Raw genomic sequence first — 19,122 nt, 5'->3', positions numbered from 1 at the left:
CCTGAAAACCAAAGAACTTAAATACACCACATTTACTTTGAATTTGGCTGCAGGTAACAGTTGGTCTTTCTGGTTTTTAAAGCACTTTTACTGTATTTACTCACAGTTCTCAGTCAAGAATCAGAGAACGAACAGGGGATTTCTTTACTTCCCTACAACTACAAACTATTGCTTTTTAAAATCTGTGTGGTGCATTGCCTGTGACTCATAAAGTTGCATGGGGTTTTTTGTTTGTTTCAGAATTTGAGCCCAAGCCAAGTGACCCTTTCTAAAACTGGTCAAAATTCAAATAAAATTTTAATTTCTAGTAAAAGAGCTGGTCAGGGTATGCTGCATGCTGACCTGAGAAGATTAAGACTGCTCTTGAGGATGCTGAAGCACTGTAAACACTTCTTCAAAAAAACCCAAACCCCCTTAAGGCTTCTGTCCCCATCACCCGAGTCTCTCCTTCTAGTAAAAATAAAAGTAAACAAGCAGAATTGAAGTTAAATCTAAGACTATGCACAGACTTATTCCAAAAGGAGCCCATCTACCTTACAGGAGGAAAAAAAAAAATGTTTAAAAACCAATTCATTAAAAACTTTGATACTGAAAAAGCCAGTTTTTGTGAGGCACTTCTCCTACCCATTAGAAAAAATCCCATTCGCTGTGTTTGTGCTTGCCTTGAGGCTTGATTTCATTTCAGATTTAGCAGGAGAAAGAGAAATTCATGTGCCCCATAAATGGATTTACAGTCATCACTCAGCCATTATTTTGAATGTCATTGTGAAGCTGCAGCACTTGAGCCCAAAGAGGTTCCATTTGCATTCTGCTTTATGCCACATTTCAGCATTTGTGACCCTTTATTGTCTGTTATGCCACAAAAATTATGCTGCGACAGCACAGTGAAATGAACAGGAAGAGATCTGAACCTCAAAAATCTGTAAACACATCCCAGAAACGCAATTTTGCTAAAATCAATGTAGAAACTCTGCATCCGAAGTATTTATTTATTTGGGGCTATTTGTTGTATCTCACTGACATTTGTATAAACACACTAAATGCATTGATGAGTATACCAGGGGAGACAGTATAGGAAAAAGCAGCATTCTTTGGGAGAGGGGATATTTTTCATATTATTTAAAAGGTTAAATATCCAATGAGGTAGTGAGACTTATAGCAAAACCACATTCTACTTTGGGAAACAATGATTTTGTTTTATTACACTTTCATTTTATGACGCAGGGGTGAATGTAACACCAAGCACAGGCCATTCTAAAATGAGAAAGAACAGCTTTAAACTACCCTTACCCTCTTCAGTCTTTCAGCCATGCTTTGAGAAAGGAGGTAAATGCTATGAAGGCCATAATCACATCAGAGTGAAGGCTGCCTTTAACAAAAATTTTCGATATTCAAAGGAAGGTCCTAACTGGACAGGGCACTGTCACAGAAGCTTTTTCATGACCTCAGATAGTCTTTCCTCAGCTCTAGTGAAACTGTTCCAGATGACTGTAAACTCATGACTAAAACCTGTAAACATCAACTGGAAACTAAGATATAGCTATAATTGCCAAAGGATAAGAGGAAGAAAATTCATACCACTCCTGCAATTCACCTGCTTTTGGTATGTAGTACTTGAGGTATCTGCCTAGCAAGGTCTCTCAGAAGCTAACGCCCTGGTCCTGAGGGAGTGACGTAGATAGGCTCCTCACTCAAGAAAACCTAGATTGTACAGTAACTGAGAAAGCAGTTTTTTGGGGAGCGAGAACCACACTGCAAATATTACAGATACATTTAATCTGATGTTTTCTTCAACGCAAAATGCTCGAGCAGCACCAGAGCCTATAAGTTATCTTCCTTCCTCCCACTTTGTTAGGTGTAGGTGTAGGGAGCATCATTATGCTGTGGAGCCATGAGCCCTCTTTCATTCCAGGGATTCTGCACACCTAATTGTACAGGTGTTAACAGGGAAAGAAGTCCCACTCAAAATACTTTGTCCAACATCACACCAGTATTCCCTCACTGCTTTCAAATGTCCCTCCTAGATACTCATCTCCGCTCTCTCTGATCACCTTTGAAAAGGTCTACTGTTTACAAAAATCTTGAACGGGTTCAAAAAGTCACAAGAACAAAACAAAGCAAGTGGTGATAGGAAAATCTGCATCTCCCTGAATATATGACAAATCTTGACACGTGTCTGAACATATTAACCACAAACACAATCATTCTTTTATCAACTCATGATAGAAAATTGAGCAATGAGATAACAGCAGCATATCTTTGGTGTCAGTACTTTGGAACTTGTTTGTCTCAGAAGGGAAGGTGTACTGCAAGCACCAATTAGCAGCTGCATCAGTAGAAGCACTCTTGCATTTTCCTTAGCTGAGATGGCTAGTCATAGAATCATTTAGGTTGGAAAAGAGCTTTAAGATCAAGTCCAGTTGTTAACCCAGCAGTGCCAAGACCACCATGTCCTTAAGTGTCATATCTACATGTCTTTTAAAGACCTATAGAGATGGTGACTTAACCTCTTTTTGCCCTAGGCAGCCTGTTCCAGTGCTTCACCAAGTTTGGTGAGTAATTTTTCCTAATACTCAACCTAAACCTGCCCCTGTCTCAACTTGAAGGACATTTCCATTTATCTTACTTGGAAAAAGAAATTGACCCCCACCTCATTAAAACCTCCTTTTAGGCAGTTATATTTATATATATCCTTTTAGCAAGTCATCCCAGAGCATTTAATCGGAAGAAAAGGCTTTATATAGCTAGAAGTTTACTGACATGCTAAAACGAAGAGATATTATATGGAAGTATAAGAAACTTTGAAATGCTGTGGTCACTTATAACAAATTTTCAATAAGTTTCACCTAGTGAGGACGAGATAGCTATTTCTAAATTTCCAATAAACCCAGAATGGAGATATTTGTAGTTAAAATAGGTCTTGTGATTCAGACTGGCTCAGTGTCATACTCTCATCTTAATGTCAAGTATTTCCAAAGAACTTCCTCTTTAGCTGGTTCATATGCAGAACTTGATATCATTTTAAAAAACACAAGCTTTGACAAAGTATAAAGCAACTTTTTACACCATTTTTGTTACTGACATTGAGTGAATTTCTAGTGTTTAAGAAAGCAAAGCAACACTGTTTATTCAAGGAAGATAAAACGATCTCATTATATCCCAATTTCAGCACCAGACATCAGATTAAAGGGCTACTTCCCCCAAACTGAGGAGCCTCTACTGTATTTTAGCCTCCAAAAGCCACCACAGAAAGACGTTGTGGTTATGCTCACACTGTTAGAATGGAGAATTTGTGGCTGGCAACATAAGGTTCATCTTATACCTTATATGGTTTTCTGTTAGTCACAGCATCATCCACCATATTGTATGTGGCATAGTGCTAAGCAGAGGAAATGGAGAATGCTGGAAACTCTCTGGCACACTGCAGAAAAAAAAGTGTGCTTATATATTTTCAGTTTCTTAACACCTTGGCTTACTATTGGTTCTTCATATGAAGTTTCCTAACCTCCTCCTGCCCCCATAGAAAGCCTAACTTCCCCTCCCCTTCCCTCATGTCCTTCCAAAGTTGTACACTTTTAAGAAAAAGGAAGTAGCTGTAGTTTCTCTGTACATAAGGTAAACCAAACATGGAAGGTCTCCAGTATTTTACATGGCAAAGAGACATATGCTCCACGAGTAGCTGGAGTAGTATTTAAAATTTAAATTCACTGTACTTGATTAACACCAAAAAAAGGAAATCAAACAGAAAAAAAGTAGACTGGTGTAGAAAATGATGTAGAAAATTATTTTGCCTAACAGAACTTGACAGCAAATACTCAATTATTTTGTTCTGAAAAACGTAAATATATTAATCATATGTACTCAAGACTTGGCTATTTTCAGATACCAACAAATGAAGAGCAAATAGTTTTCTTAAGGTGAAATGACATTTTTATACCTATTTTATCTGCTTAATCCTTAGTACGTTCTAAATTCTATACAACTAGAATCAAAACATGGGCTTAAGTTTGTGTCAGAATCCTGTATTTATCTTCATTAAAGAAAGCATTTATCAAACCAAAATGGATTGTGTGAAACCCACCCAAGAAACAACTACCCAACAAATAAACCCACTACACATATATTTTCAACTTCTGTTACAATTGTAACAGATTATTCTGTTTGGGCTTCCTTTTTGGAAATTGTTGCAAATACTATAAACAGCCTTTTGCAATAGTTACTTTGAGAGAAAAATAAGATTATAATGATACTAAAATATTTCTCTTCAATTTTGTTTCCAGTTGACTGGGCTCATAAATTTTCCAGATACCTTGAAACTTTTTTCTTCAGAGATCCTCAATGCTTCATTGGTCAGATGGAATCATTATCAGCTAAAAATCATTGTGTATGTGCAAGCATGACTATACTGCCATTTCAGCACAGTCCTAAGCATAGGTTCCCTTGGTCTTTGCCAGCGTTCTGCAGGTGATCATTATCATGTTGTTAACCAGATCTCTTCAATTAAAAGATCAGGATTTGATTAATCTAACCCAACATAGAGATCTGTAATTTAAAAGCCTACTTATGAGCTGGTTGTTTAAAGTTGGTTTCATAGTCAATAGAGAAAAATGGACACTCAGGATGTAACTCATCCTTTGGCAGATGTCTCCGAAGTACACACACAGATGAATTACTCTCATGGATTCCCTCTCTGAAAAAGGGTAACATTGCTGCCAAAAAAGCAAATGTTCATAGAACAATCTAATTCCTAACGAACCAGTTGGCATAGCTGACCAAATAGACCGTATTTTGGACACAGAAACTCTCAGATTAAAGAGAGAAATTTAGAAGTGAAATACAAACTGAAAAACCAATAGCCATTTTTCTACAGGATCTTAGAAGCCACAGATATAAAAGACAAAGTATCTTATGACACATTATTACCTTTTCCCTTCCTTTCTCACTACTTCCTTCCAGAGTTGGAAATATCTGCATCTCCCTCCTCCCCAGACAATTAAAACCTCACTTCCAAACCAACATCCCCAGTACTCCAGATGAATCAACTCCTTTTTTTCTCAGATGTGTTAACTGATGCAGGAATAAGTGCTGGTAGCTTAGTCAGTTATCATGTGTTAACATCTTGACGTGGGCAAGGTGTCAAAGCTCCCATTATAGGGGGCATTAAGACAATAAAGTCAGTAGAATGTAGTGACACTCAGATAAGTAACTTACAGTCAGTCAGCTGACCACTGAGCATTGTCTACACAAATATTTCACATTAGTTTTGGGCAGGATTCAGCATGTGTTAATGTACATGTGGATATCTGCGTGTGTCATGAAGTTAGCAGACAGACAGACTATGCTTCTTTTTCATTCTGTAACCTTTGTTCCTCTGTTGCTTTTCCATTTCTTACTTCAGGCTATGCACTTCACAAGCTATGCACTGCTGAGGTTGCAGCTGGGTACTTAGGTCAGTTCTGCATTCCCTGGCACAGGAGACATGGACTTGCTGGATCAAGTCCAGTGCAAGGCCACAAAGATGATCAAAGGACTGGGAGCATCTTTCACACAAGGAGAGGCTGAGGGAAGTGGGACTGTCTGGCCTGGAGAAGGCCCAGAGGGATTTTATTGAAGTAAAGAAATGCCTGAAGGGAAATGAAGAGGATGAAACCAGGCTTTTCTCAGTGGTTCCCAGCAACAGGAACAGAGGCAATGGGCGCAAACTGAAACATGGGAGGCTCCCTCTGAAGATCAGGAAACACTTTTTCACTGTGAGGTTGATTGAACACTAGCACAGGTTGCCCAGCGAGGTGGTACAGTCTCCATCCTTGGAGATACTCAAAAACCATCAGAACATGGTCCCGGGGCAAGCTGTTCTGGGTTGCCCTGCCTGAGCAGGGAGGGTTGGACCGATGTTACCCTCAGCGATTCTGTGAACTAAGTACTTGCTCTTTGGTAGGTAGTTCTATCAGGAAAGGGGAATCACATCAGTTACACACAAAACACATGGTTTTACTTAGGTAAGTACTTAAGCAAAGGCAGAATTTTTAGTGAGTGGGTAGTCTCACTGATATTAGCAATACTACTGATATTTATACTGTAACACCAATGTCAAATATTCAGAAGTTAACTAGATCAAACATTTAACTAACATTTACCTGAATCCACTTATAATCACAGTTACAAAGAGTCCAAGAAATATCATACTTTGACCAAAGACCTACATGAGACTAAACATGGATGACTGAAGGATATCCAGACTAACTGGAGGATGAAAGACAATGCGCAGCAGGACATGAATGTGGAGGTAACTGCATACATTAACAGACTCTGACCAAAGACTCTCTTTGAGAAAGTACATATTTAATACTAATTTTAATTATGTAGAAGGAATGATAACTTAAATATTAACACCATACTGTGGGGTAATACAAATGCTTCTGCATTCCTTTTAAAACATTTTTTAAAACAATAAAAAATTCAGCATGAATTGTTCACAATCACTCAAGAAAGATGTGAAAGAGGAAGAAAAACAACACAAAAATCAGTGATTCCTAGGTCTGATCAGGTATTAACTACATAATGTTATTTTTAAGACAAGAACTAAAACAATGAAAGTCTGGTTTAATTATTTTGCTCCCCAACTGAATCACATTTTATCCTATAAATGCCAATTCTAAAGGACATGAATTCACTATACAGAAACACCTCCGCTGGATGAATAACTAACAGAAAGAATGGATAAAGTTCTTAACAAATAGAACCCAAAAGTACAATCCAAGTACACTTGGGAGCATTTAAGAGCAGATATCCATAGTCCATGTAAAACTAAGTTAGCCACTTCAAAATTATGAATAATAACTAATGTACTCAAAAAAACAGAACTGAAATTAAAACCATGCCTTCAACACTGTCTGAACTTTCTATCTTAACCTTAAGCCATTTAAGTACAAGCTCTAAATTACAGATGCTCTATGTTTTCCAATGTCTAAATATAAAAAGTGCAACTTTTCATACAATCTGAGAAGTAAATTCCAGTGTAGCACAGCAACAATGAAGACAACTGTTGCATTCAGCTTAGTGAAATCTGCAAGTCAAGCAGGATTTCAGAAACTTTTCAATTTCAGTTTCCTGAGGTTTGAACTAAACTCTACATAAATTCAAGGCAGCTCACAGTAGACTTGATAGGTTCCAAATTTTGAACTTTATGCAGTGCAGGTCATCTTGCAAACAAGTAAAAAACCAATACTAGATAAGAAGAAAAGCTACAACACTAAAATCAAAGAAAGAGCCTGAAAGATACCTTCCCCCACGAAGTACAGCCCTAAGCTACTCAGAAAAACCCATGGCATGTGATCTGTCTGATGACATCATCCTAGAAAGTGGAGGGAATTGCATGTCTTAGTGGGACATGTCTTCTGCTGGTGACCAACCTGAGCTTCTTTAAGCAGGCGAGCTCTAACTATGACTGAGCCTTGACACACCTCTCAAATTTCAATCCTACAAGAGTGTAGCAAGGAAAAATGTAAAGTGGGAATCCAAGAGATTTTAAAGGGGTGGGGGGGGGGGGGGGAAAGACGTATACATCCAGTGAAACATGAATACCACTTCCTAAGTTGTTTTGATTATTTTAAAGAAAAAAATAGTGAAGAAACTGTTTCAGGCCTTCACTAAACTGAGTGATATGCACTGCATGGAAGCACTTCCGTAAACAACTACGGAAAGAATTAGAATTTTAGGCATCTCTAATATGTTTCCTAATTTTATGACACAAACCCCAAAAAACTCCTATCATAAGAAACAAATGTGGTCTACATGTGCCAGACATCATATATTCCTGGCAAAATAAATCACAAGAAATTAAATTAGTCTTATCAATCATAAGAACATTACAGATTACTGATTACATCAGATTTGCAATTTTCTTTAACTCTACTTCTTAAATTCTCTCTTCCTTATAAATAGGCATCATGTATTTAAACAGCATGTTTTATACAACATACCAACAACTGACATACCAAAAGTACAATAGCTGATTGTCCAGTTTCATGTGGAGAGTAAAGAAACTGCCTTTAAGAGTGTATTCCTGTGCTGGATCCAGCATCAAAATTAGATCTAGCAAGATACACCTCATCACAAAGACAGACACAGCAGACCTGTATTCCAATAACAAAACTGTAATTTTTGCAACTGAGAACAATTCGCCTTCAAAACTACAAATTGTCTAAAATTCCCTATCACCAGGCACATTACAAGAATGCCTACCTGCACACCTAGACTGATACACACGTTTCTGTAATGATGGCATCACTCAAAAACACTGAAAACAAGAACTCAAGGCAGTACAACTCTCAGTATGTCCATACCCTGCCTGGAATTCACAACTAAGATTAATGATACTAATGATACAAGGATGTAACTGGAAAGTCAGATCCCATTTAGTCATGTTCAAATACAGATTGTGAGAATTTAAATAAACCTAAGCCAGGAACATAGTGAAGACAAAGTGGAAACTGACAACATCCTAGAAATTGTGCACCATCCATTTTGATATTCCACATAAGCAGAAGTTAAATTACAGAACAGCATCATAATACACTCATTTGAGTGGCTAAGTGATCTTCAGTGCTAAAAATACAGTGAAGTGTCTAACAGGCAATAAACTAGTAACTAAATACCACAGCTATCTGACCTGGTGTTAGTGCATTTACTCATCTCTTTTGTGCAAATACCTGAAAATTTGAGTCCACAAAGACTAAGCTAGTAAGCTAGAAAAATGTCAACAGTAGTAAGAATTACATAACATAGGATGTCAGAAGGACTTAACATCAATTTGACAATCTATTAACTTCTGGCACTCTACATACACGTTATCAACCAACTACACCTGTAGTGCTAAAAGACACCTTTATAGAGTTGCATATCCTTTTTCAGATTATTTAACGTATCATGAAACTTTATTCCTTTATCAAGTTTTCTCAAAATTTATGGCAAACTATAATTTCTAACAGAGGAGAAAAAGAGACTTCTTAATCACAGAAGTGTGGCAGATATGCTACACAAAAAAAAAGGCTGAAATTCCTAACATGAATTTCTTTTGAAATTGCAGCACTTATTACAAAGTGGAGTGCAGCTCTCTGCTTGCTGCGGAAAAAAATTTGAGACTGAAAACACATCATCATTGACAATGACTTAATTAATGCTGACTGAAGCAATATGAAAACTTGAAATTATTTTTTTTAGCCTTCCTGTGACACAAAGGTAGCTCAATTTAATCCTGTGGATTTACACCTAAGTAAAACATACTGTCAACCTGAAATGAAAAACACCATGCTAATTTATAAAAAAGATTACTAAGAAAGTTGAGAAAGTTTCATTGTACATTAGAATAAAACTTTACATTAAAAGAGAATTTAAAAAGAACTGCATAATATATTACAAAACAAAAATCAAGCTGTTTTTTATATGTCTGTATAACCAAGTATACATACAGCTTCTGTCATCAGGAAAGAGGGAGTTAAAATGCCTTTCCATTTCTTTCCTTTCCTTCCCTCTCTAATGAACACCTGTTTGAAAGGAAGGGCTATTAAAAGAGCCAGCAGAGTAACAGGAAGGGTAGTGCATTCGGAGGAAGTCACAGATCCTTCGGAGGGCACAGAGGCTTGGGCTGATTTCCAGCAGAGACAGATTCTGGTTTGTTAGCTGCACTGCTATCATCGATATTTATAGCAAGATCAAATCATGAAAACATGTCACTATTTGCTGTTTTGTCACTCCTGTTCTTAGTTATGCTGCAAATTCACAGAATACTTTGCAACAGTCAATGCAAATAGAATGCAAATGGAGACCAAACTACAGAGTTGTAGCAGCATTTCCCTCTGAACTCAACCCGAGTTCAAATTAGTATGCAGCAAGGGCATAATTTGAGTTCTCCGGACTCCATCAACTTAGTAATGAGCTCCCTTGGAAGTGGTGGCACTCTTGCTGTCTGAAAAGGTTACAGTCTTTTGGACCAAGAAATCAGTCTGAACTCCTAATGTCTAAGTTCGTAAAATTTTAAGAGAAGCTCATCAGTATCTAATAATCTGAAGGATTTAGCACCATCTGTTTCAGCACTTAGTGCCTTAGTATCAAGAACAGAGTAAGAAAGGAAAAAGACCACACCTCCTTTATCTGACTGATGTGATGAACGTGATTTTGTACCCTTACTGCCATTGTCATTGTGAGAAACAGCTATACTACAGATCTCCTAGGAGATCAGCAAAGTATGAAAAAGCCACTAAAAGCTGAGTTTTGGAATCAAAGCTTGAGGCTTGCTGAAAACTGAAAAAACCAAACCCCAACCCAGGGCACACATTTCTACCATTTCCTCAATAATGTCATTTATAGTTGTGGGTGTACAGCTATATCCATGGCAACAGAGAGCAGTGGCACCCTGAAAATATTAACTACCAATTTTGTCATCTGTCAGTTTATCACCAGCTAGTCAGTGCTTTACACATTTGTAACTTGAAGAGGAATACTTTCTACTTACCATCACAAAATATTACTTTGTAATTTCTGTTCATTTTGAGTCCAAATATACTGTGCTGATCACATACATAACAGTGTTTTAAGCAACACACCGTTTTTATAACAGTAAGACTTACCAATCCACTTAAGGCTAAAATCCAGATGTAGGAACCAGAAGTTAAGAGCTAGAAGACAAGAGCAGGGATTTAAATTTTTATTTTACAAAGTTATTGCTATAAGAACTACTAAGCTGCAATATAATATAGGCTATGCACTCATCATGACAATGGAAGACATCAGACTTTTACCTCTGTTAAAATTCAGTTTAACATTAAAAAAAAGTATCCCAGAAGCAGCAAAGTGGAAAAAACACAGGGATCCAACAATTGCTCCCCTTCTACAGAACAATACATTTTATTTTCATATAGCTTACTGAGTATAACAGGATGTCAGTTATAGGCTGCACAGAAAAACAAGTCTGAAAGACAGACTGAAGCAAAGGAAATGACTCAGCAACAGGAGAAGAGTTCCAAGCAGGCAGGCACTCCAAGTGAAGCTCTCAGACATGCAGTCAGACAGACTAAGCACAAGCATCAAAATTAAAGGAATGGAGTTCTCACCCAGTGACATTTTGCTGACATGAAATCACAGAAATAAGTCGTAGTGAATTTTAAAAAAAATCCTGATAAGCCGACATGGCAGCCCATTGTTTCTAGCAAAGTATGTGACTAATCATCTGGAAAAGATTATTACCAACTGGCAAATGGACTGAAAATTAGACCAGTACTGGTTACTGAAATGTTTCTGCACGATGCTGTCTGAATCATAAGAACACCTTCCCTCTAGAGTTCTGACTACGGAAAGAGTGACTTGAGATAAGGGCAGAGTTTACAAATGAGGAGAAGGCAAATGAGTCTTCCCTCAGCCTCTGTGTGATGGCAGCAACTGTTCTGCACACAGCAGGGAGAGATCCCACACAGATATGGGGGTTAGTGACAGCACTGATCTGCACTGGAGGTGCTGAGTGTATGTAAGCAAAATACAAAAGACATGATGGAAAACAGGCCACACAATATCATGGCTTTCCCAAAGTCTGCAATAATAGTAGAATTGATGGGTTCAGAAGAGAGGAAACAAGATTTCTGAAAGATCAAGAAAATAAGGTGCTGAAGCAGAAAGTGTAGGAAACCAAAGGCTGAACAGGAAAGAGGATGACTTAAATGTTCATGTGGAGCACAAGTCAACATTCTGAAACTGAATACTTTATCTAAAATACTCTCTACCACATTTCACGTAACTATGGTGCTTACCCCACTGCCAGTGCCAGAGCTACTTTTGAATCCCTAGAACATATAGAAATGAGCCTAATTTCTCACAAATTTGTATGTCTCCTATTTCATAATTCAGGTCGTAACACAATTGTCCATTCATTTCTAGGCTGCTGAGTTTGGGTTTTTTTTAAATTGTTTTTTGAACAATTACTGGCTTTCTACACAAAATAGCTGTATTTTTCCAGTGATAGTTCACAGAATACTACATGATGTTGCTGTGCTCTATGTTACAATATTTTAAATTACCTGTCACATAGTAACGCATGATATACAAGTAAGATTAATTTATATAAAAGTGAAATTCACCAAAACCTTGATTATTTGTAAACAGTCTTACCATAAAAAATACTGTATTCTACACCTTCATTTGAACTCTAACAGACAAGGGAAAAAATAAACAAATTCAAGAATATAAGTAAACTGGAAAGGTGGAAGATACATATGCTTTAGGAACAAGTTCTGTTTTAATCTCTTTTTGTCTGATTCATTTTACTGATCAAAAAAAAAAACTGTAGAATTGTCTATTATATTTTTCCATGTAAGACAAGGTAAGAACACATCAGTTGCTCACCACTTCAGCATACTAGAAACACATGTTTCTCTGTGTTTTAGCTGATGGGATAGTTACTTGTTAAATGTATGTTGAATCGTGCATCAAAATTCATAGACAAACATACAGAAATACTACAGAAAAACTAACTACTACATTATTAGTTTATTAAAAGATGAACAAGCAAGTACATACCATACCTGTAAACCCAGTATGTAGACCAGAGACTTGTTTGTGATAGAAAAGTGTCCCAATACTTGTGTCACCTGCACTCTTGGAATGGAGGAATAAAATGGAACAAACAGCGCAAACACAGGACCCAAGCTGCAGAAAGAAAGACACAGATGGTTATAAGAATGATACTAGCAACAGTAGTGTCAAAGAATCAAAAGGAGTCAATTCTAAGTACATAACAATCAAAATGTTACACCACCTTGCAAACAAAGGTCTTCCTTGGGAACCAACACTAGGTAACTTGTGGCATTCAAGGTAATAGATAAATTAGCAAATAAGAACAAGTGACAAAAAGTATTTTATTTCCAAATGTTTAGGACTGAAGGCAGAAGAGAAGGCAACATATTTCCTCTGATAGCAGATTTCTCCTATAAAGCACAGCACACAACAAGAACAGCAGTGATTTCCTGCATCAGAACAAAGTTTCTTTGATTCAAATGGAGAAATGCTAAGGATTTTACCTTTCCCAAAAGGTTAAGGAAACCACTTCACTTATGAAGCTATGCTCCTGGTATTTACCCAGACTTAAGGTGTTAGAGAATTGCCAATAGAGTACAGTATCTAAGATGGGAATATTGACAGTTTGATTTAATTTCCCTTTGCCAGTGACTTCCTGGCCCTACAAATAAAACTTCCTTTAGGGTCCTCATCTTAATCACAACACAAGATGTTTTTTAAGTTTTTAAACCACCATTGGAAGGAATGTCATAGAATCTAAGACTTCAAGCACTTTTTACAATAAGCAGATGCCTAGACTGATCTTGTGAACATGAACTAGTGCATTTCATTCAGACACACAGATACAAAGCCCATTTTCCTCACCATAAAGCACACAGAAAACGAAACCATGTCTTAAAAAACACAGAGGAGGTCACAGAAGAACCAATGCCAAAGGCATGGATATGGGAGATTCTAGGAGAAAAATACTTCCTAGGATGGAGAAGGTGAATTACAAAGGTCTCTTCAGGCAGACACAATTTGCTGCATTGGAGGAGCTGTGAAAGCTGCAGGCAGGGGAGGCCACCAGCAAAGTGCCATCAGCCCCAGGTGAATCCTGAGCCATAGCTCTGTGCTGTCCTGGGCCCGACAGGCACAGGGTGCTGCATGGGGTGATTTTTCACTGATTATCAAAACTTTCAAGAGTTGGAGTTCCCACAGGACTTTACATGAAAGGGATCCTTCTGTACCCAACAGGAATTCCACAAACAGCCCAGATCAGGACATCAGTAACTTGAACTGTTCAGTCAAAAATACACTTCCCTTCCAGAGAAACTACTGATAGCAGCAATCTATGGAAAATGATGGACTGAATATTAAAACTTACATTTCCTGAATAATTGCCAAGTGCAACACCCACAGCTACGAAAGAAAAAAAGAAAACCCTTCAAATATTATTTTTACTGATTTAATGGTCTCTGGCTTAAGAGCATTTTGCTATCATTTTGTTTGTTATATTTCAAGTTCAGCTTTGGGAAAAACTTCCAAAGACTTAAATACAGTTTAATTATAGTAACATTTTTAGTACCATCCATTTGACATACAGTCAGATGCACTTAAATGTACACAGAATGCCAACTCAGAAATTAATGAAAAATGTTCAATTTTGCATATAATCCTTTTTACACAAAGAAAACACACCTGTATAAACATACACAACACATTCCTGAAATAAACTGAAATTATTTGAGTTGTAAGAGTCACAATGCTATAAGAAAGCAACATACAAAAATCATTCTTCATCTGAAGTTAGTCCATTGTAGACAATAGTCACTGAATAAATCAGGTTTTATACATGAAGATAGAAGAAACACAAAGAAAAAATGTATTTTCTCTTCTTAGGAAAGTATTTTTAAATTATTTCTTTCTACTCTCACCAAATTAACTGAGAGAATACCACATTTGTGGCATGCTTTTCAGGTTTTATTGATCCTGTGATAAACAGTGACTCAGACTCAGAGATTTCACATGCAAGAGTGCACTCAATCATAAGATGGGAAAGTACAAAAAGGAATTTCCCAAGACTGCAAGTGCATTTTAAAAAGAGATTAGAGAATCCCAAAAGGTTCCCTAAATGTTAGTATTCATCATTTATGTCAACAGAGACCACAGAAAGCACCACCCAGTCCAGAGTAATGATCAGCTTAATTCAAAGTCCAGTGTCAGACACTGCTCAGTACCCAACAACCTAGAGGAGCTGGATGAAACTTAGTGATGGGCCTTTTCTCCTAAAACAGTAAGTTCATAGGTACCACAGAGGTATGCTCCTAAAGGCTTCAGTGTTTGCTTTTTAGACAGAGTTCACATCTAATAGAAATAGATATTACCCATATATCCATTCAGGTATCTTTTTTTAATATGTCAAAAACTGGTGCCCTTCAAAACATTGTCTGAAACTCATTTGTACAGGCAACTACACTCGGTGAAAATTCATTCTGATTGATTTTAAGCTTTCACCTTCAGCTTTCTTTATATAATTCTGTACTTCAAAAGTTTCCTTTAATATTTTCTGTTGCCTTCAGAATTTTCTATAGTTTACTTATGCCATATTTTAGAATATCTATATGAGGATGCTGCTTATCTACAGCAGGTCTGTTGGAGGAGTAATCCACGTAGTAATACTGGAATATGGCTGACAAAGTAAAGGACAACAAAAGGATGGTTAAGGGAAATGCAGATCCACTGGTGAAAAAAGGGACCCACTGACAAAGGGCAAGAAAAATGGGCACTCAATGTCTTTTTTGGGTCAGTTTTCAGGCGTGGTCAGTTTGCAGGTGGTCCCTGAGCCTCCTGTGGGACTGGAGCAACACCTGCTGTAAAGGAAGATATTTTGGAGGCTCTTGAGCCCAACTGATCACACAGGAGGCCGTACCTCAGGGTTCTGAGGGAGGTTGCCAATGCTACATCACCGAAACATCATGGTGATTAAGGCAGGTTCCTGACGACTGGAAAATTGCAAATGTCACACCCATCTTCATGGAGGGCAAGAAGAGGATCCAGGTAGCTACAAGCCTCACATCTATCCCTGGGAAAGTTACAGAGCAAAGCTCCTAGAAGCCATTGCCAGCTACATGATGGACGAGGCAGCTGCCAATATCCCCTATGGATTTACCAGGAGTGACTCTGGTGCTGTGGATAAGGAAGGGGAAGATGGCAAATGTTGTACACTCTGACTTTAGGATGCTCTTTGACTTGGTTTCCTCTTCAGCCCTTAAGGAAAAACAGGGAAGATATGCACTGTATAAGCAGATTTGAGGGAATCTGGCTGCACTGGACTCCAAGGATTCTGATCAGCAGCACCAACTTTAATGGCAGCCACTCACTAGCAGCTTCCCTCAAGGACACACACTGGGATGAACACTATTTATTGTCTTTATTAAATAGCCTGGATAATGGGACAGAGTGCACTCCCAACAAGGTAGCAAGTGAAATTAAATTGGAGGGAGCAGCCAATACTTCAGAGAGCAGGACCACATTCAGCTATTCCTTGATGGACTCGAGAAATGGGCTGACATTAGGAACCTTAAGGAGTTCAACAGAAGTAACTGTGGAGTCTTCCATCAGGGTTGGAATAACCTTGTGCAATGGCATAGACTGGCTAGAAAACAGATTTGCAGACAAGGATCTGGAGAATCTTTTCAGTGTTAGTCAGCCTTTGAGTGTCAGTTTATCCTTGCAGGAAAGGTCAATCACATACAGGGCAGCATTATCAATGTGTTATCCTCAGGCCAAGAGAAGTAATTGCTCAGCACTTCTTAGCCTGAACCTAAATCATTGTGTCCACTTCTGGGCTTCACACTTGAAGAAAGATATTAATATACTGGAGCAAGTCCAGACAGGGGCAATGACAGTCCAGTATTGTACCAGGCTGCCCAGAGCTACAGTCTCTCCATCCTCAGAGATACAGCCTGGACACATAGCCCAAAATAACCCATTCTTGTTGGATGTATTTTGAACCCAGGGTTGAACTAGATGACTGCCAGAGGTCCTGTCAAACCTAAGCTACCCTATTGTTCCATGAATAATCAAAGCCTTTTTCCTGAAGGTCATGATCACTGGAGGAATTTCTGTTCCTCTGTTTCACTAGACAGGTGCAAACACCCATCCACATACTGTAAATAAAAGGACTGGTTCTTAACTCTTTTAGTCGTGTTAATTAGTTGTTTGGTAGCATGTATCAGATTCAACAAGTGGAAAACATATTCCTGTTGAAGGACTACTTAAATCTTTTCTTTTTCTTCACTTCTTTCTTATCCTCTTGTTTTTGCTTTCCCTTTCATCTCTTTTAGTCTCCTGTCCTGTACTTTTTCTCCTTTTGCAGAGACCTCCAGCCCAGCCCTTTGTTCACTACACTATGAGAATATCAGGAACATCCTTTCAAGTGCCATGATTAACTTCTACTAGAAATCTGAGATGTCTGTGTGCAAAGAAGGGCTATAGACACAAACATATGCTGACTCTGAACGGAGGTTTTGCCCACTTCATATTTAGGAAGTTAATTTCCGTCATGTGGGTTAGAAAATAAATTTTTCAAACAAACCAGAAAACTCTAAAATTTGAAAAGTGAATTCTAGAGTTTGAACGCTCCACATGGATACCATGTCTATCCCAAAGATGTACTGTAGTAGCCGTCTTGACAATAATTATATTGTCATTTTGAAGAGCATGTTAAATTTTAACATTTGCAGTGAAACAGCAACCATGACCAGATGGGAACATTCTAAATCATATGCATTGACGAGATTGGTTTTGTACAGAGAAAAAACCCATGACATGTAGGAACAATAGCCTTGAAAAAAAGAAATCCAAGATGTAAAAATTACTGTCAGAGAAGAAAAAATCAGGGGCAAGTACATCTTATAAGAGAAATGCACTATTTAAAGTCTAAAACAGTGACTATTAAATGCAGATTAAAACAAAACATTAGCACTACCAAATATATGCACAAAACAGAGGAAAAATGGTTCTAAAATGCATGAAAAGAGGGTTAGAAAGCTAAATAAATGTAGCTTCTGCAAAAATACTTGCTGTTGTCAATGGAAGTTTTGTGGGATTAAGTTTGCAGAAATAACATGCTATTTTATTCAGAATGACTCACTACACTTAGTAACTGCGGTGCTGTGTTTTTCTTCATTCAAGTTCTTCAAAAAGCCATTAAACTGACAAATTCACAACAACGTATTTTTCGGGGGACTAAAAATATCACTTATAAAACAGCTGCAGATAATACAAGCATGTAAACAGTGCACTTGGAACTCAAGCTACTAAATCACTTCAGTGACCTGCACTCCTACAGTCTGTCCAAACACTGCCATATTAAACTTAAGGTGCCAGCCTTTATTCTGAACATGCTAAATATGCACAATAACATTCCTGACAATTAAGCAACTCTGTGGAATGTGACCACCCTGATAGATGTGTTCCTCTCCCTGCTGGAACCCTGGACTCAAAGGACCCACCTATTGCACCCAATCCTTTCACTACACATGAGCAGGGCACCCCACTGCCTGAAGTCTCTCAACAGCCGCAAAAGCATTTGGCTTTGTTACTCAATACTCACTAATGCCAATGTTTCACAGGAAAGCAGCAAGAAGGCAGAGAAAAAGTAAAAACCCAAGACAAAACTTGAAGTTGTGCATCTGGAGGTGAAAAGAAAGGTTCCTCTTGTCCTTGAATATCTCTGCAGAATCACTGCAACTTGGAGTTCATCAAAATTTGAGACTAATCATCTAACCAACACTTTACAATCCCCTCATGAAGGCAGAAGTCAGACACCTATCCTAAAGTAAGCTTTAGTTTTTAATGCCAAGACTATCCAACAATATGTTTCGTAAACTGCTGGGTTCCATGATACTTGCCTTGCCTGCCAAAAGCAAAACATGAAGTGTCTGCACATATATGGTAAACACAAACGTATATCACATTATTTAATTTAAATGTTCAAATCCCGTAACAGTCAAACAGATATTGGACCAAGAGCAGCTTTATCAGAACAGAAAGCAAGCAGCTACAAGGATAAACAGCTGGCAAAAGAATGCAACCTGTACCATTTAGCTCAAGCAATTAGCATTACATCATGCTAGGCTGGATTGGTAGCTAATACATCCGTGTGACTCAAAGGGTGCAATCTAGTACTGTATCTTAAGCAAAGGAAGGCAATATTTTATCAGATCTGAGCAGGAAACATACTGGCATTATTTTATAATGGTAACACAATTCTGAAACAAACATTTCCTTTAATAAGAAGCTGGGGTACTAATGTCAGCCCTTGAGCAAAGACATGTCTGCGTATCTCAAAATTTCCCATTTCTACAGCATATGTTAGGTGCTTGACAGGGAACCACACTGTGGTATTACTTTGCATACATATGAAGCAAGTTCCCTGTGCAATTTCCCTTTAAACAGTCCTTAATTCTCATTACTTCATTTAAAGAGCTTTTACTCTCTGATGAAGCTGAATAATTAAAAAATTATTCAGAAACAAGTAAGAAAAAAATCTAGAATAAGAGCGGTAAGTTC

At 37.8% G+C, this 19,122-nt stretch overlaps 1 protein-coding gene across 1 annotated transcript in view; it reads right to left on the bottom strand.

Annotated features, from left to right (window-relative positions):
* The window catches only part of UBAC2 (UBA domain containing 2), an 89,770-nt gene that overhangs the window by 18,137 nt on the left and 52,511 nt on the right, over positions 1 to 19,122 (bottom strand). Inside the window, exons 5-6 of the mRNA XM_082278188.1 lie at positions 12,573 to 12,696; positions 10,629 to 10,676 (exon numbers count right to left, since the gene is read on the bottom strand). Coding sequence (XP_082134314.1) covers positions 10,629 to 10,676; positions 12,573 to 12,696 — 172 coding nt within the window. The remainder of the gene's footprint in view (positions 1 to 10,628; positions 10,677 to 12,572; positions 12,697 to 19,122) is intronic.

The sequence above is a fragment of the Coloeus monedula genome, assembly GCF_965178545.1.
Source record: "Coloeus monedula genome assembly, chromosome: 3".
In the NCBI taxonomy this organism is placed as follows: Eukaryota; Metazoa; Chordata; class Aves; order Passeriformes; family Corvidae; genus Coloeus; species Coloeus monedula.
The sequence above is the reverse complement of the archived record's forward strand: the minus strand, read 5'-3'. Positions and strand labels throughout refer to the sequence as shown.